At 43.1% G+C, this 27,749-nt stretch overlaps 3 protein-coding genes across 3 annotated transcripts in view; 2 read left to right on the top strand and 1 right to left on the bottom strand.

Moving 5' to 3' along the window:
* Positions 1-7,840: 7,840 nt before the first annotated feature.
* LOC115173000 (tetratricopeptide repeat protein 9A-like) lies at positions 7,841-13,949 on the bottom strand. Its single transcript, XM_029730957.1, has 3 exons — positions 12,952-13,949; positions 11,603-11,785; positions 7,841-9,023 (listed from the first exon to the last, which is right to left on the bottom strand). Exons 1-3 carry the CDS (start codon positions 13,427-13,429, stop codon positions 8,941-8,943), a joined length of 744 nt encoding a protein of 247 aa, XP_029586817.1. The 5' UTR covers positions 13,430-13,949; the 3' UTR covers positions 7,841-8,940.
* Positions 13,950-18,498: 4,549 nt separating this feature from the next.
* On the top strand, positions 18,499-25,410 carry med6 (mediator complex subunit 6). The gene is made up of 8 exons (XM_029730958.1): positions 18,499-18,603; positions 18,935-19,097; positions 19,661-19,752; positions 21,905-21,987; positions 22,326-22,434; positions 23,756-23,874; positions 24,043-24,070; positions 24,295-25,410. Exons 1-8 carry the CDS (start codon positions 18,582-18,584, stop codon positions 24,426-24,428), a joined length of 750 nt encoding a protein of 249 aa, XP_029586818.1. The 5' UTR covers positions 18,499-18,581; the 3' UTR covers positions 24,429-25,410.
* Positions 25,411-26,016: 606 nt separating this feature from the next.
* The window catches only part of pcnx1 (pecanex 1), a gene marked incomplete in the record, with an annotated part of 93,444 nt that continues 91,711 nt past the window's right edge, over positions 26,017-27,749 (top strand). Inside the window, 1 exon segment of the mRNA XM_029730959.1 lies at positions 26,017-26,618. Within this exon segment, the coding sequence (XP_029586819.1) occupies positions 26,466-26,618 (153 nt within the window).

The following is a 27,749-nucleotide window of genomic DNA, read 5'->3' on the forward strand; positions in this document are numbered from 1 at the left end:
TATTTTGATTCTTTATTTATTTTTGTATTTATTTTGTTTTCGCTTGCTTTTGAATATGTCTCTCGAGTGTTAGTTTAAAAATGTTCACAACGTTTCTATTGTGTCTTGTGTGTTTTAAAAGGGGCTCTATCACTAAGCTGTATAGCAGGTTTGACAGGTGCAGCCGGGTTATAAGTGAAAAGGATGGAGTATACGTTAATGACATGCTCCCAGAGTTGAACTGAGGCTGACTGTGAAACCTCCTGTTAAGCATTGCTTTCTATGGACACACCATATATTGTGTCTTCTTTAAAAGATAATCGATTGACAAACATGACTCTTTCAGTATTAAATCTGTAAGTTCTCCAAAAACCTTACAACCAGTCTCTAGACCACGTGTCTAACTCACTCCACAGAGAGCTGAGTGTCTGCAGGTTTTCACTCCTCCGCTGTACTTGATTGACAAATTAAAGTCACTGATTAGTAAGGAACTCCCCTCATCTGGTTGTCTAGGTCTCAGTAAGGTACTCCCCTCACCTGGTTGTCTAGGTCTCAGTAAGGAACTCCCCTCACCTGGTTGTCTAGGTCTCAGTAAGGAACTCCCCTCACCTGGTTGTCTAGGTCTCAGTAAGGAACTCCCCTCACCTGGTTGTCTAGGTCTCAGTAAGGAACTCCCCTCATCTGGTTGTCTAGGTCTCAGTAAGGAACTCCCCTCATCTGGTTGTCTAGGTCTCAGTATGGAACTCTCCTCACCTGGTTGTCTAGGTCTCAGTATGGAACTCTCCTCACCTGGTTGTCTAGATCTCAGTAAGGAACTCCCCTCATCTGGTTGTCTAGGTCTTAATTGAAAGGAAAAACCCCAAAACCAGCAGACACTAGGCCCTCAATGGAGTGAGTTTTGACACCCCTGGTCTAGACCCTGCAGTATCCTATCAACAGAGTTTCATGCTTCCTATCGACTGAGTTTCATGCTTCCTATCGACTGAGTTTCATGCTTCCTATCGACTGGGTTTCATGCTTCCTATCGATTGAGTTTCATGCTTCCTATCGACTGGGTTTCATGCTTCCTATCGACTGAGTTTCATGCTTCCTATCGACTGAGTTTCATGCATCCTATCGACTGAGTTTCATGCTTCCTATCGACTGAGTTTCATGCATCCTATCGACTGAGTTTCATGCATCCTATCGACTGAGTTTCATGCATCCTATCGACTGAGTTTCATGCTTCCTATCGACTGAGTTTCATGCATCCTATCGACTGAGTTTCATGCATCCTATCGACTGAGTTTCATGCATCCTATCGACTGAGTTTCATGCTTCCTATCGACTGAGTTTCATGCTTCCTATCAACTGAGTTTCATGCATCCTATCGACTGAGTTTCATGCTTCCTATCGACTGAGTTTCATGCATCCTATCGACTGAGTTTCATGCTTCCTATCGACTGAGTTTCATGCTTCCTATCGACTGAGTTTCATGCGTTATTAGAATGTATCCAATGGGAATGCAGTGTAGAGAATGTACATAACAACTGACTGTTCTGCTCTATATAATAATGATTAAACCAACCTGGGTGCTTTACTCTAAAGATGTATTGTCCCTGGATTAATACATACGAACAGGGTTGGAGAGCCCTGGACTAGATAGATGTAAACCTACAGTAGGTATCTCTCCAGGAACAGGGTTGGAGAGCCCTGGACTAGATAGATGTAAACCTACAGTAGGTATCTCTCCAGGAACAGGGTTGGAGAGCCCTGGACTAGATAGATGTAAACCTACAGTAGGTATCTCTCCAGGAACATGGTTGGAGAGCCCTGGACTAGATAGATGTAAACCTACAGTAGGTATCTCTCCTGGAACAGGGTTTGAGAGCCCTGGACTAGATAGATGTAAACCTACAGTAGGTATCTCTCCAGGAACAGGGTTGGAGAGCCCTGGACTAGATAGATGTAAACCTACAGTAGGTATCTCTCCAGGAACAGGGTTGGAGAGCCCTGGACTAGATAGATGTAAACCTACAGTAGGTATCTCTCCAGGAACAGGGTTGGAGAGCCCTGGACTAGATAGATGTAAACCTACAGTAGGTATCTCTCCAGAAACAGGGTTGGAGAGCCCTGGACTAGATAGATGTAAACCTACAGTAGGTATCTCTCCAGGAACAGGGTTGGACAGCCCTGGACTAGATAGATGTAAACCTACAGTAGGTATCTCTCCATGAACAGGGTTGTAGAGCCCTGGGCTAGATAGATGTAAACCTACAGTAGGTATCTCTCCAAGAACAGGGTTGGAGAGCCCTGGACTAGATAGATGTAAACCTACAGTAGGTATCTCTCCAGGAACAGGGTTGGAGAGCCCTGATCTACGAGGTGTATTATATCCTTTACACATCTACAAGGTGTAGGCTGTATTTACAGAGCATTATGGGTATTGTAGTATATCATGCTATGTAAGCTACTGTACTGTATCCGGAAACTGATACCATAGTCAATAATGGGAAATCTGTTTTTGAAATGGGAATATTACGCTATTGAGTAGAGACTGACTATCCACTGGAGAACCCTAGACTGACTATTCACTGGAGAACCTTAGACTGACTATCCACTGCCTGGAGAACCCTAGACTGACTATCCACTGCCTGGAGAACCCTAGACTGACTATCCACTGGAGAACCCTAGACTGACTATTCACTGGAGAACCCTAGACTGACTATCCACTGGAGAACCCTAGACTGACTATTCACTGGAGAACCCTAGACTGACTATCCACTGGAGAACCCTAGACTGACTATTCACTGGAGAACCCTAGACTGACTATTCACTGGAGAACCCTAGACTGACTATCCACTGGAGAACCCTAGACTGACTATTCACTGGAGAACCCTAGACTGACTATCCACTGGAGAACCCTAGACTGACTATTCACTGGAGAACCCTAGACTGACTATTCACTGGAGAACCCTAGACTGACTATCCACTGGAGAACCCTAGACTGACTATTCACTGCCTGGAGAACCCTAGACTGACTATTCACTGGAGAACCCTAGACTGACTATTCACTGGAGAACCCTAGACTGACTATCCACTGGAGAACCCTAGACTGACTATCCACTGGAGAACCCTAGACTGACTATTCACTGGAGAACCCTAGACTGACTATCCACTGGAGAACCCTAGACTGACTATCCACTGGAGAACCCTAGACTGACTATCCACTGGAGAACCCTAGACTGACTATCCACTGGAGAACCCTAGACTGACTATTCACTGGAGAACCCTAGACTGACTATCCACTGGAGAACCCTAGACTGACTATTCACTGGAGAACCCTAGACTGACTATCCATTGGAGAACCCTAGACTGACTATCCACTGGAGAACCCTAGACTGACTATTCACTGGAGAACCCTAGACTGACTATTCACTGGAGAACCCTAGACTGACTATCCACTGGAGAACCCTAGACTGACTATTCACTGCCTGGAGAACCCTAGACTGACTATTCACTGCCTGGAGAACCCTAGACTGACTATCCACTGCCTGGAGAACCCTAGACTGACTATTCACTTGAGAACCCTAGACTGACTATTCACTGGAGAACCCTAGACTGACTATTCACTGGAGAACCCTAGACTGACTATCCACTGGAGAACCCTAGACTGACTATTCACTGGAGAACCCTAGACTGACTATCCACTGGAGAACCCTAGACTGACTATCCACTGGAGAACCCTAGACTGACTATTCACTGGAGAACCCTAGACTGACTATCCACTGGAGAACCCTAGATATTCTCTTATTCAATACACTGTACACGTATGCTGCCTTTCCCCTTGAAAAACTACATGTAGTGTTTTTTTATGTGATTGTTTGTGCTTCAGACAGACTGGTTCTGTTTCATCTAGTGACTTCAGATATACTGGTTCTAGTGACTTCAGATAGACTGGTTCTGTTCCATCTAGTGACTTCGGATAGACTGGTTCTAGTGACTTCAGATAGACTGGTTCTGTTCCATCTAGTGACTTCAGACAGACTGGTTCTGTTCCATCTAGTGACTTCAGATAGACTGGTTCTGTTCCATCTAGTGACTTCGGATAGACTGGTTCTAGTGACTTCAGATAGACTGGTTCTAGTGACTTCAGATAGACTGGTTCTGTTCCATCTAGTGACTTCAGATAGACTGGTTCTAGTGACTTCAGATAGACTGGTTCTGTTCCATCTAGTGACTTCAGATAGACTGGTTCTAGTGACTTCAGATAGACTGGTTCAGTTCCATTTTGTGACTTCAGATAGACTGGTTCTGTTCCATCTAGTGACTTCAGACAGACTGGTTCTGTTCCATCTAGTGACTTCAGAAAGACTGGTTCTAGTGACCTCAGATATACTGGTTCTAGTGACTTCAGATAGACTGGTTCTGTTCCATCTAGTGACTTCAGACAGACTGGTTCTGTTCCATCTAGTGACTTCAGATAGACTGGTTCTAGTGACTTCAGATAGACTGGTTCTGTTCCATCTAGTGACTTCAGATAGACTGGTTCTAGTGACTTCAGATAGACTGGTTCTGTTCCATCTAGTGACTTCAGATAGACTGGTTCTGTTCCATCTAGTGACTTCAGATAGACTGGTTCTAGTGACCTCAGATATACTGGTTCTAGTGACTTCAGATAGACTGGTTCTGTTCCATCTAGTGGCTTCGGATAGACTGGTTCTAGTGACTTCAGATAGACTGGTTCAGTTCCATTTTGTCACTTCAGATAGACTGGTTCTAGTGACTTCAGATAGACTGGTTCTGTTCCATCTAGTGACTTCAGATAGACTAGTTCTAGTGACTTCAGATAGACTGGTTCTAGTGACTTCAGATAGACTGGTTCTGTTCCATCTAGTGACTTCAGAAAGACTGGTTCTAGTGACTTCAGATAGACTGGTTCTGTTCCATCTAGTGACTTCAGATAGACTGGTTCTAGTGACTTCAGATAGACTGGTTCTGTTCCATCTAGTGACTTCAGATAGACTGGTTCTAGTGACTTCAGATAGACTGGTTCTGTTCCATCTAGTGACTTCAGACAGACTGGTTCTGTTCCATCTAGTGACTTCAGATAGACTGGTTCTAGTGACTTCAGATAGACTGGTTCTGTTCCATCTAGTGACTTCAGATAGACTGGTTCTAGTGACCTCAGATATACTGGTTCTAGTGACCTCAGATATACTGGTTCTAGTGACTTCAGATAGACTGGTTCTGTTCCATCTAGTGACTTCAGATAGACTTGTTCCATCTAGTGACTTCAGATAGACTGGTTCTGTTCCATCTAGTGACTTCAGATAGACTGGTTCTAGTGACTTCAGATAGACTGGTTCTGTTCCATCTAGTGACTTCAGATAGACTGGTTCTAGTGACCTCAGATATACTGGTTCTAGTGACCTCAGATATACTGGTTCTAGTGACTTCAGATAGACTGGTTCTGTTCCATCTAGTGACTTCAGATAGACTGGTTCTGTTCCATCTAGTGACTTCAGATAGACTGGTTCTGTTCCATCTAGTGACTTCAGATAGACTGGTTCTAGTGACTTCAGATAGACTGGTTCTGTTCCATCTAGTGACTTCAGATAGACTGGTTCTAGTGACTTCAGATAGACTGGTTCTGTTCCATCTAGTGACTTCAGATAGACTGGTTCTAGTGACTTCAGATAGACTGGTTCTGTTCCATCTAGTGACTTCAGATAGACTGGTTCTGTTCCATTTGGTGACTTCCTTCCTAGCCTTGTTGCAGTGTGCCACTGTGTGCGTCCCAAATGGCACCCTATTTCCTATGGGTCCTGGTCAAAAGTAGTGCACTTTTGGCATATGGCACCATTTCAGACACTGCTAAACCATTCAGTTCAATAACCAGGCAGTTCAATGACAAGGCAGGCTCATTATAATCTGTCTCACCATGACAACTACCAAGAGGAGAAGGTATGTGTGGAGTCATCCTCTCACTCAGCGATGCTCTTCTCTTCTCCTTCAGTTAAGAGATATTACCATAACAGACAATGTTTCTATTTGAATGTGTTCTGTTGAACGATTGAAGTAATTTGAGAATTCTACGTTTTTTAATTTTTTATTTATTTTGCAACCTCTCTTTAGAGAGAGCCATGGTATTAATGGATTTCTTCCCGAAATGTGATTGGTTGGCATGTGCTTTTAATAGTTTTAGAGCCTAATTGATGATACTAAAGCATGTGCAATACAAAAACAATGACTGTAATCGAGAATATAAGTCAAACACCTTTATAATGTAACAGTTGTGTTTTCTTAAAGATACTCTTGTAGAATGAATTTCCCTGCTTGCATTTACAAACAAACAAAAAACACAATTCGCTTTGCTATTATACAATTAAAACAAATACAGAAAGCATTTTATTTTATAAAGTAAGCTAGCCTTTTTTCATATTTTGTGACATGCTTCTTTTTAAAGTGTCATGACAATGAGCAAATATGTGCCCTTACAATGTAAACACGGTTAAATTCAATCTCTAAATATAGTTTTTACATATCTATTATAGGTAATGGTAATACCCATGTATTAACGTGACTTGCCAAAGATTTTAAAATCTAAATAATCTATAAATATAAAAACAAGTGTTAGCTCGGTTTCTAACAGCGGGAGGTTGGAAAAAAAAGTGATTCCTCGTTTATACCTCGGGGCTCCCGAGTGGCACAGCATCGCAGTGCTAGGGGCGTCACTACAGACCCGGGTTCGATCCCAGGCTGTGTCGAAAGCCGACCGTGACCGGGAGTCCCATAGGGCGGTGCACAGTTGGCCCAGCGTCATCCGGGTTAGGGGAGGGCTTGGCCGGCCCGGGATGTCCTTGTCCCATCGCACGCTGACACGTTCACCAGGTGTACGGTGTTTGCTCCGACACATTGGTGCGGTTGGCTTCCGGGTTAAGTGGGCAGTGTGTCAAGAAACAGTGTGGCTTGGCAGGGTTGTGTTTCCAGAGGATGCATGGCTCTCGACCTTCGACCTTTCCCGAGTCCGTACAGGAGTTGCAGTGATGGGAAAAGACTGTAACTGCCAATTGTCGGAGAAAAAGAGGTAAAAAAAAAAAAAAAACGTTTAAAAATCCAGAACCATCTACATTTGTAATATATATCTAGACACAATGCCTGTCAGAGGCCGTGTCTAGACGTGACAGTTCATGATCACAGAGTTCTGATCACGGAATTCTGATCACAGAGTTCTGATCACGGAGTTCTGATCACGGAATTCTGATCACGGAATTCTGATCACGTTGTTCTGATCACCTACATTTAAATGTCTACCGTGTCCACAGTGTGTCCTGATTCCCTTTTCCTGCGCAATATTCAAATTTTCCAAACGGTGGAATAGGCAAAATATGATAACAACACAACAACTGATGGCAATAGCTAACTACTTTTGTAGCTAACTAGCCAGCTAACCTCTGTAGTTAGCCAGCAATCTCGTAAGCAACGCTAAAAGGGATTGTAAAAGGGTTCGTATAACTCTAGCCCCCCCCCAAAAAAAATGTTTCAACAAATATTAGCTAACTCGCTAGCATTTATGAGTCCAGCAAACACGTTCCTCACACGCTAGACAACATATTTCCTCCGACTTTATAATAAAAAGGAAAACCTCTCGTTCCCAAAACACGTTTTCTGGAGACTTGTGGGAGGAGTGCTGATGACATCAACTACTGTATGTGTTTCTGTTAACGTCCAGACTGAGGAGAAATCCAAACACAATCCTGAAGTGGTCAGACAGATCTGAACACAATCCTGAAGTGGTCAGACAGATCTGAACACAATCCTGAAGTGGTCAGACAGATCTGAACACAATCCTAAAGTAGTCAACCAGATCTGAACACAATCCTGAAGTGGTCAGACAGATCTGAACACAATCCTGAAGTGGTCAACCAGATCTGAACACAATCAGACCACAAAGCGACTTTTGTGCGTCTAGACCCGTCTTTTCAATGAGAGCTTCGTATTCTGATAGCAGAAGTCGCATGTAAGTATCAAGTGTAGACACGATCCGGGCTACCTCCGGAGAAGATCTAATCACACTAACACGACCAGACAGTAGCTCTCTGGGCTACCTCCGGAGAAGATCTAATCACAATAACAATGGGCTTTTAATTGTCTACACCTGTCTAAAAATGTGGGCAACATCGGAATGTGGACAAGATCTGGACAAAGAACACATGGTAGAACCGGGTATAAACGGGGCCCCAGGTGTTAGAAACACATCTTGTGTGAAGGAGGGAGGGCAGGTGGTAGCCTAATTTATCCAGTCGCAGTAGAGTCACTTACAGCCAAATGCTTCATTCAGTGTTTTCTGTTACTATGTCACCATCAGAAGTGTTGTTGGCCTTATTTACACTTTGTGCAATGTTTTGACTGGCAGTGCTGTGCATTATCCATCTGACTCCATGTTGACCAACTTAGTCACAGACATAAACTTTGGAGATATTTAGGCAAACTTTGGAGATATTGACCATCACCAAACGGCAGCTGCACCGTTTCAGTTGTATAAACTGTAAAATACACCCATTGGTATGAATCACATCATTTTACATTACATTTTAGTCATTTAGCAGACGCTCTTATCCAGAGCGATTGAAGTAATTTACGGAGTAATTGGCAGGAAGAATAAGAAGATGAATAAAAGTGGCTGTGCATATCTGTAAATATCCTTTAAAACACCAAGGCCGGGATTCAATACAAGCACGCTTGTACAATGCAGCTTTTAAAAGGTAATGTTACCGCATTTACAGATATTGTATTCAAGGAAAGCACTGCAGATATCGGCTCAATTGGAAATTACCAATAAATGTCAAGCGCGGTTTCGGGATTGAATCCCGGCACAAGACTCGTGGTGTACTAGGTCTGGCTGGCACATGAAGAAAGTACACATTTTACGTGAAGTGAGAAGTGAGTTAGTTATTAAAAACAGAGTTGGTTGGTTGTTTATGTGGTCTCTTTCTTCTCCTTCTGGGCAGAACGACGGATCTTCATCTCAGTCAGCTGGATGTAACGGAGAACGTTGGTGTCTGGAATACAAAGACAGAAAAAGGCTGCTTTATCAACAACAAAAAAACGTTATTTATTATCTTCTGTTCAAGCGGGAAACATACGATTTCCATCCAATTGGAATTTGCTGACATCCAGGTAAACGTTGGGGTCACTGTCGAATTAATTTAATTGTCGTGACATTACTTGAATTAATGTGACGACTGTTATTTATCTAATCAACTAACTACTAACTAATCATGTAACAATTAACTCATTAGGAATTTGGGGCACCACGGAAGAAGTGGTTTAACGAGTTTCCCGAATTAAACTCTAAAGATATATGAGTTATATATTGATAACAGTCATTTATTAATTTTAACATCATATCAGTCTCATTCTGAACGTCGCAGACTTCTTGAATCCGCAAGAACTCCCAGCCTTTTCTGATTATTCAGTTCCACACAAAATGTATTTAATTATTTATTTACTAACTAATAACACAGAATACACATACACACATACGTGAGACAAAAGTCCCTAGTGGACTGCCAAGATATGACGGCTTGTTACACAATGGAGAAAGGGGTCTGGCTATCTGTAAGCCATTTGCCAAAGCTGATCTGAGACCTTGGATCCTCGAACCAGGAGAGTCATGACACCATGCACAAATACAAACGCAACATGTAAAGTATTGGTCCCATGTTTCATGAGCTGAAATAAAATATGTAATAAAAAATGTTCCATACCCACAAAAAGCTCATTTCTCTCACATTTTGTGCACAAATTTGTTTACATCCCTGTCAGTAGGCATTTCTCCTTTGCCAAGATAACCCAACCACCACCTGACAGGTGTGGCATATCAAGAAACTGATTAAACAACATGATCATTACACAGTTTTATGCAGTTTTGTCACACAACACAATGCCAGAGATGTCTCAAGTTTTGAGGGAGCGTGCAATTGGCATGATGACTGCAGGAATGTCCCCCAGAGTTGTTACCAGAGAATTTAATGTTAATTTCTCTACCATAAGCCGCCTTCAATGTAATTTTTTGAGAATCTGACAGTACGTCCAACCGGCCTCACAACCCGCAGACCACGTGTAACCACGCCAGCCCTGGACCTCCACATCCGGTTTCTTCACCTGCGGGATCGTCTGAGACCAGACACCTGGACAGCTGATGGGTTTGCACAACCGAGGAAATGTTGCACAAACTGTCAGAACCCGTCACAGGGAAGCTCATCTGTGTGCTCGTTGTCCTCACCAGGGTCTTGACCTGACTGAAGTTCCGCGTCATAACCGACTTCAATGGGCAAATGTTCACCTTCGATGGCCACTGGCATGCTGGAGAAGTGTGTTCTTCATGGATGAATCAACTGTACCAGGCAGATGGCAGACAGCGTGTATGGTGTAGTGTGGGCAAGCGGTTTGCTGATGTCAATGTTGTGAACAGAGTGCCCCATTTTGGCGGTACGGTTATGGTATGGGCAGGCGTCGTAACTGACTTCAATGGGCAACTTCGATGACCACTGGCACGCTGGAGAAGTGTGCTCTTCACAGATGAATCCTGGTTTCAACTGTACCAGGCAGATGGCAAACCGTCCAGTGGGCGAGTGGTTTGCTGATGTCAACGTTGTGAACAGAGTGCCCCATGAAGGTGGTGGGGTTATGGTATGGGCAGGCATAAGCTACAGACAACGAACACAATTGCATTTTATCAATGGCAATTTGAATGAACAGAGATACCGTGACGAGATCCTGAGGCCCATTGTCGTGCCATTGATCCACAGCCATCACCTCATGTTTCAGCATGATAATGCACGGCCCCATGTCTCAAGGATCCGTACACAATTCCTAGAAGCTGAAAATTTGCCAGTTTTTTGATGGCCTGCATACTCACCAGACATGTCACCTACTGAGCATGTTTGGGATGCTCTGGATTGACGTTTACGACAGAGCGTTACAGTTTCCGCCAATATCCAGTAACTTCACACAGTCATTGAAGAGGAGTGAGACAACATTCCACAGGCCACAATCAACAGCCTGATCAACTCTATGTGAAGGAGATGTGTCGCGCTGCATGAGGCAAATGGTGGTCACACCAGATACTGACTGGTTTTCTGATCTACGCCCCTACCTTTTTTCTACGGTATCTGTGACCAACAGATGCATATCTGTATTCCCAGTCATGTGAAATCCATAGATTAGGGCATAATTTATTTATTTTAATTGACTGCTTTCCTTATATGAACTGTAAGTCAGTAAAATCTATGAAATTGTTGCATGTTGCGTTTATATTTTTGTTCAGTGTAGATTATATCTATATATTACACTATTATTCCATTATAATTCTTGATTACTTCAAAAGTATATACCTGTCTCAAATATACCTCTGTAAACAAAGAAGCTTTTTCAAATTCCAACACAGGACTTGTTTCAGAATTGAGTGGGATTGATCAAATTGAATGATATATGAAATGTGCATAGGTAGAATCTCAATTGGATTTGTTTAATTCCTCAAAATCCTCTCCTCGCCTCTTTTTGAAAAAGCTCAAATGTAACGGAGGACGGGCAGCGAGTAGTCAGAGGTGGAATTGAGAAAAGGCCTAATCCTCACCTGCTGGCTGCTGTTTGTGGGACTCCTTGAGGTAGTGTAGAGCCTTGTGGAAGTCTCCTAGGTGATAGTAGGCCACCCCAGAGCGATACAGAGCCTTGAAGTGGTCCCCTTCCTTACGCAGCACCTTCAGACAATAGTCCTTCACACGCTCATAGTTAACCAGCTCCATGTGCAACAGGCACGCTGGGAGGACAGAAAGACGGGTATTATCAAAACAAGAATTGAGACAGTTCATTTGAATTCGGTCAAACAGGAATTCAGTCTAAATGGCTACAGACAGTATGAATGTAAATGTAAATCTTCATGCCTAAGCTTGACAGCAGGCTTAATACAATTCTAAACAGGTGGTGGTGGTGGTGGTGGTGGTGATGGTGGTGGTGGTGGTGGTGATGGTGGTGGTGATGGTGGTGGTGGTGGTGATGGTGGTGGTGGTGGTGTGGTGATGGTGATGGTGGTGGTGATGATGGTGGTGGTGGTGGTGGTGATGATGGTGGTGGTGGTGATGAGGATGGTGGTGGTGATGGTGGTGATGATGGTGGTGGTGGTGGTGGTGATAATGGTGGTGGTGGTGATGAGGATGGTGGTGGTGATGGTGGTGATGATGGTGGTGGTGGTGGTGGTGGTGGTGATGATGGTGATGATGATGATGATGATGGTGGTGGTGGTGGTGATGATGGTGATGATGATGGTGGTGGTGGTGATGATGGTGGTGGTGATGATGGTGGTGGTGGTGATGATGGTAGTGGTGATGATGGTAGTGGTGATGATGATGGTGGTGGTGGTGGTGGTGGTGATGATGGTGATGATGATGATGGTGGTGGTGGTGATGATGGTAGTGGTGGTGATGAGGATGGTGGTGATGATGATGGTGGTGGTGGTGATGATGGTGGGGATGATGGTGGTGGTGGTGGTGATGATGGTGATGATGATGGTGGTGGTGGTGGTGATGATGGTAGTGGTGGTGATGAGGATGGTGGTGATGATGATGGTGGTGGTGGTGGTGATGATGATGGTGGTGGTGGTGGTGGTGATGATGGTAGTGGTGGTGATGAGGATGGTGGTGATGATGGTGGTGGTGATGAGGATGGTGGTGATGATGGTGGTGGTGGTGGTGATGATGGTGGTGGTGATGATGGTGGTGATGAGGATGGTGGTGATGATGGTGGTGGTGGTGGTGATGATGGTGGTGGTGATGATGGTGGTGATGAGGATGGTGGTGATGAGGATGGTGGTGATGATGGTGGTGGTTATGGTGATGTAAAGCATTAATAAACCATCAAGTCTGCAGCCTATAATATGTGCCCTGTTTCTTTTCATAACAGAAAAATGATGTAATGATCATCATGTACCTGCCAGACTGTTGTAACATTCCAGCTCAGCGTTCTCCATGGCACCTTTCTGCTCGTCTGTCAGGCTGTCTGTCTTGGTTATAGTAGGCAGCACAGAGGAAGGAGACTTAGAGCTGGCATCAGGGTCTCCCAGCACCCGGCACAACCCCTTCATCTCTAATAAAGCACGGTGGTACTTGCCAATCGCCTCCCGATACTTCTTATCCTTATAACACTGTGTGCCTTGAGTCTTGAAATCGATGGCGCGCTTTACAACGTCCGCGGGTTCGGACCGTTCGGAATAAGGCGGTTTGACAGGTACACCGCCGTGCTGGTGCTGCCGGCCGCTGTGTTGCTGGTGCCGGGCATCCCTTGGTCTATTAGCGGGAGGCTGAGCATACTGTTGCAGCTTCGGGGCACCACTGACGTTGAGGCCGCCCGTCACCGTTCCACCATCCACTCTACAAATACCATCATACTCAGTCTGGTTTACGCTCATCTTCTCGATAATAAATTATCTTGGCTATTCGACACCCTTTACACTCAAATGATATCCGACCCAATGTATGACTGGTTTTTCACGGGGAAATATATCGATTCAGTCCCGCGTCATGCGCCCGCTGTATTCGTGCTGTATTCGTGCTGTCTTCGTGCATCCCCCCCCCAGCTATTTTCTTGTGTCGCAACGTAGCCTTGCGCTAGGCAAGACTGGTGCACGCACGCCTGGACCCTCGCTCGCCCGCTATATCTTCGGTGACAGTGGATTCGATCGTGGGTGCATCCGACCCTCTCTCTTCATATAATCAGAATGATAGAATCTCTGCATGAGTTTCTTTCGACAGGCTGATGCGGGAACATCTCGCTTCAGAGCCAGTGGCGGTTCTAGACCATTTCAACTGGGAGGGGGGCCAAGCTGGGGCCAGTTGTGCTGTAAGAAGGGGCCAGATACATTAGAAGTTATTGTTGTCATATCGTTTTCTTCACTGCATTGCAGGCATTAGCAGGCAAAAGACCATGTTCATAATCATTAGTGTTCCGCGTTGCCACTGTCTAATAAAGGATGTAAAAAAATAAATAATAATAATAGCAAAAATGTGTTATGTAAAAATGATTTCATACTCCACATTTCATACATTTCCCCCCCCCCCCCCACCCTACCCAGATCCGCTCGTGTTCAGAGCCTGTAGCCTGAATAGAGCATGGTTCCCCAGCAGGCGGCCCGAGGGTTTTATTTTCTGAGCAAAAATGAATACAAAAATAAATAAATTTCGTTGTTGGACATAAAATACTGTAAAATCACCAGGAAATCGTCTCAAAGTGATTTTAATTTAGGAAATCTATTCCCAAGTAGACCTATTGTCACGAATAAATAGATAGGCATATGTGATCGTATCTCACTGTAAGAAAGGTTTGAAATTATTCTGTTTTTGTCAAATACTTTATCTGTATGGGATTATTGCAGTCAATTTGCAATGTATACATTATTTATAACTATGGTCCGGTCCCCCGACCATCTGCCCAAGGAAAAATCATCCCAAGGTTGAATGCAATTGGGAACCCCTGCAATAGACATTATCTCTCAGGCCCATATATCTATACTGCCAGGGGGGCCTGAGCGATAAAGGGCCCAAGAGATGATGCCTGAACTCGTCCCACCAGTAGGTGACAGCCTGAGAGATTATGTCTGCATACCCCTCTCTGTAGCCTATCTCATTTTACATTGACGATTTACACATTTAGCAGACAATATTAACCAGAGGGATTTACAGTTAGTACATTCATTTTAAGATAGCTAGTTGGGACAACCACATATCAAAGGCATAGCAAGTACACTTTTCCTCAATAAAGTAGTTTTCAACAAGGGGGGGGGGTTAATTCAAGTGCAAGTGTTTTTTTTTGGGGGGGGGGGTCGAGGTGAGGAGGGGGATTATTTAAGATACTCTATGAAGAGGTAGGGTTTCAGGTGCTTTCGGTAAGGAGGGGCAGTTCCTCTTGCTGTTCATTAGGTAAGCACCATGGTCTTGTAGTGGATGTGATCTTCGACAGGAAGCCGGGGGAGTGTGTGGAGGAGCAGGGTGACAAAAGGACTTTGAGCGGGCAGGCCTTCCCCGGAAGAAGAGCAGCACCGTCTTGTCGAGGTTGAGCTTGAGGTGGTGGGCCGACATCCAAGCTGAGATATCTGCCAGACACGCAGAGATGGGTGTCGCCCACCTGGCTGGTGGAAGGAGAAAAGTAGTTGAGTGTCAACCTCATAGCAAAGACAGGAGAGACCATGTGAGGATATGACGGAGCTGAGTGGCTTAGTGTATAGAGAGAAGAGGAGAAGGCCTAGAACCAAGCACCACATCCAGAAGGTTATTTAGTCTACAGGTCTACTATTCAGCCCCCAGACAGTTATTTAGTCTACAGGTCTACTATTCAGCCCCCAGACAGTTATTTAGTCTACAGGTCTACTATTCAGCCCCCAGACAGTTATTTAGTCTACAGGTCTACTATTCAGCTTCAGCCCCCAGACAGTTATTTAGTCTACAGGTCTACTATTCAGCTTCAGCCCCCAGACAGTTATTTAGTCTACAGGTCTACTATTCAGCTTCAGCCCCCAGACAGTTATTTAGTCAGTAGGTCTACTCTTCAGCCCCCAGACAGTTATTTAGTCTACAGGTCTACTATTCAGCTTCAGCACACAGACAGTTATTTAGTCTACAGGTCTACTATTCAGCCCCCAGACAGTTATTTAGTCTACAGGTCTACTATTCAGCCCCCAGACAGTTATTTAGTCTACAGGTCTACTATTCAGCTTCAGCCCCCAGACAGTTATTTAGTCTACAGGTCTACTATTCAGCCCCCAGACAGTTATTTAGTCTACAGGTCTACTATTCAGCCCCCAGACAGTTCTTTAGTCAGTAGGTCTACTATTCAGCCCCCAGACAGTTATTTAGTCAGTAGGTCTATTATTCAGCCCCCAGACAGTTATGTAGTCTACAGGTCTACTATTCAGCCCTCAGACAGTTATTTAGTTAGTAGGTCTATTATTCAGCCCCCAGACAGTTATTTAGTCTACAGGTCTACTATTCAGCCCCCTTAGAATTTGTGGACAACTACAAATACCTAGGTGTCTGGTTAGACTGTAAACTCTCCTTCCAGACTCACATCAATCATCTCCAATCCAAAGTGAAATCTAGAATTGGCTTCCTATTTCGCAACAAAGCATCCTTCACTCATGCTGCCAAACATACCCTCGTAAAACTGACCATCCTACCAATCCTCGACTTCGGCGATGTCATTTACAAAATAGCCTCCAATACCCTACTCAACAAGCTGGATGCAGTCTATCACAGTGCCATCCGTTTTGTCACCAAAGCCCCATATACAACCCACCACTGCGACCTGTATGCTCTCGTTGGCTGGCCTTCACTTCATAATCGTCGCCAAACACATTGGCTCCAGGTCATCTACAAGACCCTGCTAGGTAAAGTCCCCCCTTATCTCCGCTCACTGGTCACCATAGCAGCACCCACCTGTAGCACGCGCTCCAGCAGGTATATCTCTCTGGTCACCCCTAAAGCCAACTCCTCCTTTGGTCGTCTCTCCTTCCAGTTCTCAGCTGCCTATGACTGGAACGAACTACAAAAATCTCTAAAACTGGAAACACTTTATCTCCCTCACTAGCTTTAAGCACCAGCTGTCAGAGCAGCTCACAGATCTCTGCACCTGTACATAGCCCATCTTTAATTTAGCCCAAACTACTACCTTTTCCCCTACTGTATTTATTTATTTTATTTATTTTGCTCCTTTGCACCATATTATTTATATTTTAACTTTTAACTTTCTTCAAACTACAATTCTACCATTCCAGTGTTTTTCTTGCCATACTTTATTTACTTTGCCACCATGGCATTTTTTTGCCTTTACCTCCCTTATCTCACATCATTTGCTCACATTGTATATAGTCTTATTTTTTTCTACTGCATCATTGATTGTATGTTGTTTTACTCCATGTGTAACTCTGTGTTTTTGTATGTTGTCGAACTGCTTTGCTTTATCTTGGCCAGGTCGCAATTGTAAATGAGAACTTGTTCTCAACTTGCCTACCTGGTTAAATAAAGGTGAAAAAAAAAAACCATCCAGAAGGTTATTTAGTCTACAGGTCTACTATTCAGCCCCCAGACAGTTATTTAGTCTACAGGTCTACTATTCAGCCCCCAGACAGTTATTTAGTCTACAGGTCTACTATTCAGCTTCAGCCCCCAGACAGTTATTTAGTCTACAGGTCTACTATTCAGCCCCCAGACAGTTATTTAGTCTACAGGTCTACTATTCAGCCCCCAGACAGTGGTTTAGTCTACAGGTCTACAATTCAGCACCACACCCAGACTGCAAATAACTATCCCATATAGACACTGACCACTGAAGTGCAGTTGTTTGGGTGTGTCTAGAAGTTCCAACCGAGTTAAAGCTGTCTTGACTTGCACCCCACTGAGGTACGTACAGCCAGCACAGGGTATCCCAGCTCTGACACTGCCCATGTTTGGTACCCTATTCCCTATTTAGTGCACTACTTTTGACCAGGGCCCTATAGGCTCTGGTCAAACGTAGTGCACTATATAAGGACTAGGGTGTCATTTGGGACAAAATCTTAATTATAGGCTAGGCCTGCCACACTCACTGCCACACCCTAACATTCCAGGGCTTTCCCAATATCCCATCATCTTACTCAGATAGCAGCATATCAATAAAGTTAATAGCAAGGACATTATTGTAGGTTGTAGACCTGGCAATTAATTCCCAATCCCTTTCATTAGGTTCTCTCTTGCTCGTTTAATTATATTATTCCAATAAATCCTTCATAATAAGGTCTATTTGATCTTTCTTCCAGTGGTCTAACTAATTGAGCATTTTGCATCTGTCTATGTCAGCTGTCAGCTCACCATCTGGATAAGGGGGGGGGGGGGGGGGGGGCATATTGGCTTCGGCTGGTGAGTTTCCCCACAAACTGGCAGTAAAAACAAGACTAGTGGTTAATCTTTGATTAAAATAGACTGACTGCTGAAATCATTAACTCTCTCGGTGTGTCTGTCTGTCTCTCACGTGGCTAATATATCCTGAAACAATTAGACTACTGAATTGTAAATAATTGCAAAGAAGTGTAAAGAGATGTGATAACCTTGGATTGACCTTTCCAACCATACGTACAATCTTAGTTTTACACTCCCTACGTCCTCAAGAAATGGAGGAAACGCATATTCTGACGGGGCCTCGTGGTTTTGTCTAGAAACTGTCCTTTTCGTAGCAGGTTTAGGAGAACTTACGCAGCAGGTTAGGATAAATAACATAGCAGATTGGGAGAATTAGGTTAAGGTTAGGAAAAGCGTTACGGTTAGATAAAATTAAAGCAACTTTTGATATCAATTAGACAAAAAGCTGTATTTATGCTGTGTTCAAAACAACTGGGAACTCGGAAAAATACGAGGTGATCTTCAAGTCGGAGTTCAAGAGGACCGAGTTCCCGAGTTGGATTACAGTTCAAAACCATTTTTCCCCCAGTCGGAGCTCGTTTTTTCCCCCGAGTTCCCAGTTGTTTTGAACGCAGCATTAGACCTGATACGTCATCCACCAGCGACAGATGCTTCTGTGCGACATTTGTTTACACGATGGCGTCGGTGGATTTGAGAGGTAGCGAAGTGTTTCTTTCATTAATTGAAAAGTCATGTATTCTGTGTCCGATTGAAAATCGAAGAAATACTCATGAACACTAATGTATACTCTCTCTTACGATTTCTGAGAATTAAAATAAATAGCTTTCAGGAACATAATTTGCTTGACAGCACAAAGCTAGCTAGGTTTAACTGACTCGTTAGCTTAGCAAGACAGCTAACGATCTGTTTACCAAACTAATCGACAGGTTTTCATCAACAACAAATGTGCACGTTATACCTACATGTTTACCCTTATTCTTGTAATAAAACGTGTAGTAACTCCATTCGTTACCTGCTGCTCCTTCTAGACAACAATCTCCTGGGGATATCGTGGGTTGATAGTGGCTGGGTGCCCATCCTCAACCCTGGCAACGTGCTGGATTATTTCTCCGAGAGGAGTAATCCGTTCTACGACCGCACCTGTAACAACGAGGTGGTAAAGATGCAGCGGCTCACTCTGGAACATCTCAAGTAAAGGGTTTATTTCGTTATTGGCTTTGAATATGGCTGACACACTGGCTATGAGCTGGTTTCCAGTGTAAAAGGGGATACCTAGTCAGTTGTCCAACTGGAAAGTGTCTAACGCATTTAACCCAACCCCTCTGAATCAAAGAGGTGCGGGGGGGGATGCCTTAATCGACATCCACGTCTTCGGCGCCTGGAGAACAGTGTTTTAATTGCCTTGCTCAGGGGCAGAACGACAGATTTTTACCTTGTCAGCTCGGGGATTCGATCCAGCAACCTTCCGGTTACTGGCCCAACGCTCTAATCAGTAGGCTACCAGGGGTTGTTACTTTAAAATAGTGATTTATTAGGCCAACATATTACTCGTTGCATCTATTACACTAACACTGCCCCTGACACAGATTAAACCGATTAGTCCCATTGACAGTGTCCAATGAAAATGCTTTTTAATCCAGGACCAGGTGTAACCTGTGTCAGCAAAACCGTCCGTCCAGCCCATGGATCATTTTCTGTGAGTGTAATAATATAATTACTAGCCTAACTGACATTCAATTATGTGTCTATTTCAGTCAGATGGTTGGAGTGGAGTACATTCTCCTTCATGCCCAGGAGCCCATCCTCTACATCATCAGGAAACAGCAGAGACAGTCTCCTACTCAGGGTGATCCACAGAGAACACACACCACAGACTTCCAACACACACAAACACACACTACAGACTTACCCAAAAACAGAGACGAAAAGTCAAATTGTTCCAATACCATTCGTAGAATCATGTCAAACGATGTTTACAATCGATCCTTAGAGTCTTTTTAACATAAATCCTCGATAATATTCCAACCGGACAATAGCCTATTCATTACAGAGGGAAAAGAAGGAAGGGTGCGCAGTAAACAACTCGTTGGTCCCAGGCTTGAGACAGCTCTTATTCTCTGCCCAGTAACAGTAGAAGCATAAAACAAGGTTCTAAAGACTGTTGACATCTAGTGGAAGCCTTAGGAAGTGCAAAATGACCCCACAGACACTGTAGTTTGAATAGGGATTAGATAGAAAAACTACAAGTCACTTCCTGGTTGGATTTTTTCTCAGGTTTTTGTCTGCCATATGAGTTCTGTTATACTCACAGACATCATTCAAACAGTTTTAGAAACTTCAGAGTGTTTTCTATCCAAATCTACTAATAATATGCATATCCTAGCTTCTGGGCCCGAGTAGCAGGCAGTTTAATTTGGGCATGTTATTCATCTGAATTTCTGAATACTGCCCCCTGTCACGAAGAAGTTAACAACTATAGTTTTGGCAAGTCGGTTAGGACATCTACTTTGTGCATGACACAAGTAATTTTTCCACCAATTGTTTACAGACAGATTATTTCACTTATAATTCACTGTATCACAATTCCAGTGGGTCAGAAGTTTACATACACTAAGCTGACTGTGCCTTTAAACAGCATGGAAAATTACAGAAAATTATGTCATGGCTTTAGAAGCTTCTGATAGGCTAATTGACATCATTTGAGTCAATTGGAGGTGTACCTGTGTATGTATTTCAAGGCCTACCTTCAAACTCAGTGCCTCTTTGCTTGACATCATGGGAAAAATCAAAAGAAATCAGCCAAGACCTCAGAAATAAAATTGTAGACCTCCACAAGTCTGGTTCATCCTTGGGAGCAATTTCCAAACGCCTGAAGGTACCACGTTCATCTGTACAAACAATAGTACGCAAGTATAAACACCATGGGACCACGCAGCCGTCACACCGCTCAGGAAGGAGACGCGTTCTGTCTCCTAGAGATGAACGTACTTTGGTGCGAAAAGTGCAAATCAAACCCAGAACAGCAGCAAAGGACCTTGTGAAGATGCTGGAGGAAACAGGTACAAATGTATCTATATCCACTGTAAAACGAGTCGTATATCGACAAAACCTGAAAGGCCGCTCAGCAGGGAAGAAGCCACTGCTCCAAAACCGCCATAAAAAAGCCAGACTACGGTTTGCAACTGCACATGGGGACAAAGATCATACTTGTTGAAGAAATGTCCTCTGGTCTGATGAAACAAAAATAGAACTGTTTGGCCATAATGACCATCGTTATGTTAGGAGGAAAAAGGGGGAGGCTTGCAAGCCGAAGAACACCATGCCAACCGTGAAGCACGGGGGTGGCAGCATCATGTTGTGGGGGTGCTTTGCTGCAGGAGGGACTGGTGCACTTCACAAAATAGACGGCATCATGAGGTGGAAAATTATGTGGATATATTGAAGCAACATCTCAAGGCATCAGTCAGGAAGTTAAAGCTTGGTCGCAAATGGGTCTTCCAAATGGACAATGACCCCAAGCATACTTCCAAAGTTGTGGCAAAATGGCTTAAGGACAACAAAATCAAGGTATAGGAGTGGCCATCACAAAATTCACCCAACTCATTATGGGAAGCTTGTGGAAGGCTACCCGAAACGTTTGATCCAAGATAAACAATTTAAAGGCAGTTCTACCAAATACTAATTGAGTGTATGTAAACTTCTGACCCACTGGGAATGTGATGAAAGAAATCAAAGCTGAAATAAATAATTCTCCCTACTATTATTCTGACATTTCACATTCTTAAAATAAAGTGGTGATCCTAGCTGACCTAAGACAGGGAATGTTTACAATGATTAAATGTCAGGAATTGTGAAAAACTGAGTTTAAATGTATTTGGCTAAGGTGAATGTAAACTTCTGACTTCAACTGTACATTGTGTGCTCATCTTCCCATGTCCTTTATTCCAGGCTCTAATTCTATATCCTGTATTCTGTGTATTGTGTGCTTCTTTCCCCAGTCATCCCTTTGTCTGACTACTACATCATAGCTGGGGTGGTGTATCAGGCTCCTGATCTGGGAACAGTTATTGGATCCAGAGTGGTAAGAGAGAGTTAACCCCCTGGCATTGTCATTACTATGCTATAGTGTTATGACTATGTTGTTATGACTGTTATTACTATGTTATTACTTTGGGTTTTTAGAAAAGTGTGGAATTATCTTGGTTTATGTCGGGGTCAATTCCATTTCAATTCCAGTCAATTCAGAAAGTAAATCAAATTTTAAAAAAGCATTGAAGAGAATTGGAATTGCAGTATACTTCCTGAATTGACTGGAATTGAAATGGAATTGATCTCCACCCTGGTTGACATGTGAGTTGATTGGGGTTCTGTCGTCATGTATTGACTGCTGTTATTTTACCCCCCCCCGTCTCCCCACAGCTGTCTGCTGTCCATGGTGTCCAGTCTGCCTTCGATGAGGCCATGTCGTACTGTCGCTATCACCCATCTAAAGGATACTGGTGGCACTTCAAAGACCAGGAGGAGAGAGGTATGTTAGCCAGTGTTGGTGGCACTTCAAAGACCAGGAGGAGAGAGGTATGTTAGCCAGTGTTGGTGTCAATTCCATGTCAAGACCAGGAGGAGAGAGGTATGTTAGCCAGTGTTGGTGTCAATTCAAGACCAGGAGGAGAGAGGTATGTTAGCAAATGTTGGTGTCAATTCCATGTCAAGACCAGGAGGAGAGAGGTATGTTAGCCAGTGTTGGTGTCAATTCAAGACCAGGAGGAGAGAGGTATGTTAGCCAGTGTTGGTGTCACTTCAAAGACCAGGAGGAGAGAGGTATGTTAGCCAGTGTTGGTGTCAATTCCATGTCAAGACCAGGAGGAGAGAGGTATGTTAGCCAGTGTTGGTGTCACTTCAAAGACCAGGAGGAGAGAGGTATGTTAGCCAGTGTTGGTGTCAATTCCATGTCAAGACCAGGAGGAGAAAGGTATGTTAGCCAGTGTTGGTGTCACTTCAAACACCAGGAGGAGAGAGGTATGTTAGCCAGTGTTGGTGTCACTTCAAACACCAGGAGGAGAGAGGTATGTTAGCCAGTGTTGGTGTCACTTCAAACACCAGGAGGAGAGAGGTATGTTAGCCAGTGTTGGTGTCAATTCCATGTCAATTCAAGTCCATTCAGGAAGTACACTGAAATTCTAATTATTTTCAATGAGGGAAAATGTGGAATTGGAATTTGTTTAACTCTAACCCTGGGTTGTGGTTGTATTAGTTTTTGTTGTTGTTTTGCAGGGGAGTTTATTGGTACATTGGTTTTCATTCCGAACAATAAATAATACTTTTTAATGTGTGATGCCTATTAAGCATGTTTCAATAAACCTGGCCTTAAGGCAGGTATGAAGTAAATCATTGCTTTCTAATGACATTGATAATACATGTACTGCATCTCATGTATTTCAACCATTCTCCTCATCAGTGGTATTTTCCGTCTGCAACAAGATGGCGTTTGACAAGACATGGCAGTTCTGATTCTAGCTCCTAAGCAACTTTCCTAGTCTAGTCAATTCCATCCTAATAAACTATAGCTGTATATATATACTATTCTATCCTATGTATACTAAATATTCTATCCACATAATGTCTATACACCCCATCACATGTATATATTTATACTCCGGACTCCGACATTGCATCGTTCTAATATTTATATATTTCTTAATTCTATTCTTTTACTGTAGATTTGTGTGTATTGTTGTGAATTGTTAGATATTACTGCACTGTTGGAGCAGTTTCACTACACCCACAATAACATCTGCTAAATATGTGTATGCGACCAATAAAATGTGATTTTTTTGATTTGATGTCTATAGATGCCAAAGCCAAGCCAAAGTCGAAGAAGAAAGAGGAACCCAGTTCCCTGTTCCAGAGACAGCGTGTCGACACACTTCTCCTCGATTTGAGGTCCAAGTTTCCTCCAACGTTTTATCAGGTATGACACACCACCAATCAGTTAGTCATAATTATGGATCATGTTGCTAACATCTCAGCCAATATACATTATACCGATTCATTCAATTGTAACATTGTATTATTGAGGTTCACATTTGGTCCTCTATATTCTGCTGTAATTTATTTTTTTCTTTTGCAACAATTTTAGCCTAAGCCTGGTGAGAAGCCCATTCCAGGTAAGAGTGTACAGCTAATATTGCAGAACCATTTGCTATTATTTTACAATAGGTTTTAGACATTTAACAACAACTAAATGTTGATGAACATTACTGTTGGAAAAGGTCATGTTTCCAAATCTGGACATTTTGTCATCTTTTCTTTTGTTCTTTTGTTTTGTTTTGTCACCTTGTGTCCTGTTTTCAGGTTGCCTGTCTAATCTACTGTATTGATTCTGTTGTAGTGGAGGTGAAGAAGGAGTCTGAACCCCCAGTAGAGCTGGTGAAGCAGGAAGAGAGAGAGCCAGCTACCAAGACCTCTGCTCCAGCTCCCCCCAGCAGCAAACCACCTCCGGAGAAACGGGCCAGGCTACAGTGATGACCGATGGCCACTCCTGTATATATTTCTGATAATGTCCATTCTTCAAAAGAAAAATAATAAGGAGAAGAAAAAAAAAATGCACATTGCTCTTGCCAGTATCACCTTTTGTTAATTCTTGCTTATATGTGAGCCTCTTGGCCTTCGTCATGATGTCCATTCTCACATTGGCAAGGCACACAGAAAGGACATAACGGGACAGGTACAACCCTATCTGACTGAACAATGATAAGGAAGTTGTTTGTGTCTGATGGAAGGTGTGTGGAAATGGACCTACGTCCTAGTTTACAGACCAAACAGACCATAACAACCCATCATCCTGTTTCTGAAGGGCCTTGACAGTCAATTATCATGGAATGGCATTAGGAAAGGCAAATGAATAGTCACAAATGGCACCCTATTCCCTATATAGTGCACTACTTTTAACCAGGGCCCTGGCACACTATTTTCTGTAAAGGGCACTACTTTTGACCAGAACCCTATAGGCCCTAGTCAAAAAGTAGTGCACTATATAGGGTGCCATTTGGGATGCTGGCATGAGCAGACGATATGAGTTGTCTGTCCCAGTACCGGACCTCATGGGACATTCCATCCATGTTCTAGAACTGTCTAGTTACTGACAACATGTACATCTTACTATCGCCCCAAGACTTCTCTCTGTAATGATGCTAGAGGTGAGAGGTTAAGGACCCAAGTGGATTTACAATGTGCATTATTTTTTTGGGGGGGTAATATTGAAACAGTGAGATCACCGGTAAATCTCTCTCTGCACTGTTGACATCAGCAGTATCTTACTCCGTCGTGACTGTGGGAGACTTGTTTTTTTTTGGCATTATCTCTGAAGCATAAATACACATCCACACAATTTATTTTTTCAATATGTTATTGTTTTTTTTCCACGTCAGGTGATGTCTGTTTTCATTGAGAAAAAAAAAAATGTTTCATGCTTTTCTGAATATAATAATTTTCAAAAAATTCTACAGTGACTTGAGTTTGTCATTATTCATCAAAACATGTATTTTAATGTGATTAAATGTATGTCATCTATTGTAACCAGGTGTGGTCAATATAGATTGCTTTGGGCATCAGCAATGGGATCCTCCTGAGGTATTGAAGAGCCCTACAGTTGGACCAATCTCATTTGATGAGAGTCAAGGAGATTTTAGTGTCTAGATGATTTAACTTGATTATCAATTCATATATTTGACTAGTAACTTGTAAATCTGTTATGATTGAAAATACAGCAGTGGAAGTTATGCCACAACACTCAGAGCTCCAGAGTGCCACAGTGGTCTCAGGCACTGCATCTCAGTGCTAGAGGTGTCACTACAGACCCTGGTTCGATTCCAGGCTGTATTACAACTGGACCGTGATTGGGAATCCCATAGGGCGGTGCACAATTGGCCCAGCGTTGTCTGGGTTAGGGTTTGGCCGTGGTAGGCCGTCACTGTAAATAAGAATTTGTTGTTAACTGACTTGCCTGGTTAAATAAAAATAGGGCACACTGAGACTTTATGAAAATCAGTACAGTACCAAAAGGGGGCGCTATTTAGCTAGTGTAATATTGTGTGACCGTTTTCAAACTACCCTCAGAGTTGTCTTTGCTCTTTTTCCATTGACCGTTTATGTGAAGATGGGTTAGTGCTATCCGGGATCCTTGGGATATCATTATCCTAAACTCTAACCTTAACCCCTACCTTAACCATAACTCTTACCTTAACCTTTTTTACATTTCATCTCTAATGGATAGGGACCATTACGTAAGGACGTCCCAAGGATACCAGATAGCACGGACCGAAGAAGAAGAAGAAGCAAGCAGCTCGCAGGGCGTGGTGGGATAGGAGACTACTCAGTGGAGGACCGAGTACAGAGCCCCAGCTGGCTAGATGCAGAGAAGATGGATGCAGTGTGGATTTTCAGGCCAGTGTCTGAAAACACTGCACTGTTGGTAATGTTTCACGACGACTAGCCTTCGTGTCGCCCCGTTTATTTTAGTCGTTTTTTTTCTTCTTCAAGGACTCGAAAGGGGATAAAAACATGGGGTCTCAAACTCTACAGATACTCAGACAGGGGGTCTGGGCTTCAATCACAGGCGGATGGTACTATGATCCCCATCAAAATACATTTGTAAATGCTCTACACCTCTACCTCTGGCTATTTCTACTATGTTTCCCCTTCACGCTTTACATGGTAAGTCTGTTTTAACATTTATATCTAATCTCAGCAAAATCCAGATCTGGTTTACAGTTAGAGAGGCTCCTTCCCTGTAATGTCATGCTAGCCAAACCGCGGATGCTAATGCTAACAGCTAACCGTTGGCTAGTCAGGTTAGCCACTTAGCTAATCTAGTTAACGGCCCGTAGTTAACGTTACCTAGGTAACTAGTTAGGTTGCTAGACATTTAATTTGTTTTGAAATGTAAATGTTTCCCTGGAATAAAGTAAATAAATACTAGTTGACGGAACTGTTTTCAGTTTCACCGTTATGTTTTGTTTGTCAGGTGTGACAGTTAGCGAAAAATAAATGGCATTGTTAGCTGACACATTTTACATTGTCCATAAAAATCAGATTGAGGGAAATAGTTTTAAACACGACCAGGTTTGACTAACTAACCAATCCCCCCTCCCGGGCAACAAGTCGTGGCTAATATGTCTGTTGTAGGAAAAAAAACAACAAAGATAATTAATAGAATACAGATATTATGTTAGATCGCTGTCAATGCTAGCTAGCTATCTCAGTCTATTATTAGCTAACAATGTATGTCTTGTCTCTAGTATACTGGTGGCAAGATCTAGCAGGTCTTCAAGCTGACCCATGTTGTCAGCAAGCCAGCACAAAAACAGACTTCTAGGAAATGTTGTCATAAAACAACGATATTCTGGAATGGTTGGAGAGTAGGCTGGATTACAAACTGCTGCACAATCAAATATTCCTGCCCCTCACATCATGTTACTGTAAACACTATCTGCACAACCAAATGTAAATGAGTGATCTTTTAAAACAGCTTTTTATTTCTACCTCACTTTCAATATTGAGGGGGGGCTATAGTTACAGCTGTTTCCAATTGAAATGTTACTCAGTCCAGTTGCTTGGTGTTGTGTAATTAGGCCAGTACTGTAATTAGCAGTGGTTTTGCTTTGACTCAAGTCATGATATGTATACCAAGTGCTTTGTTTTAACTCGGGATGTTTTTTTTATTTTATCTTTATTTAACTAGGCAAGTCAGTTAAGAACACATTCTTATTTACAATGACGGCCTAGGAACAGTGGGTTAACTGCCTTGTTCAGGGGCAGAACAACAGATTTTTACCATGTCAGCTC

This window comes from Salmo trutta, chromosome 33, assembly GCF_901001165.1.
Source record: "Salmo trutta chromosome 33, fSalTru1.1, whole genome shotgun sequence".
In the NCBI taxonomy this organism is placed as follows: Eukaryota; Metazoa; Chordata; class Actinopteri; order Salmoniformes; family Salmonidae; genus Salmo; species Salmo trutta.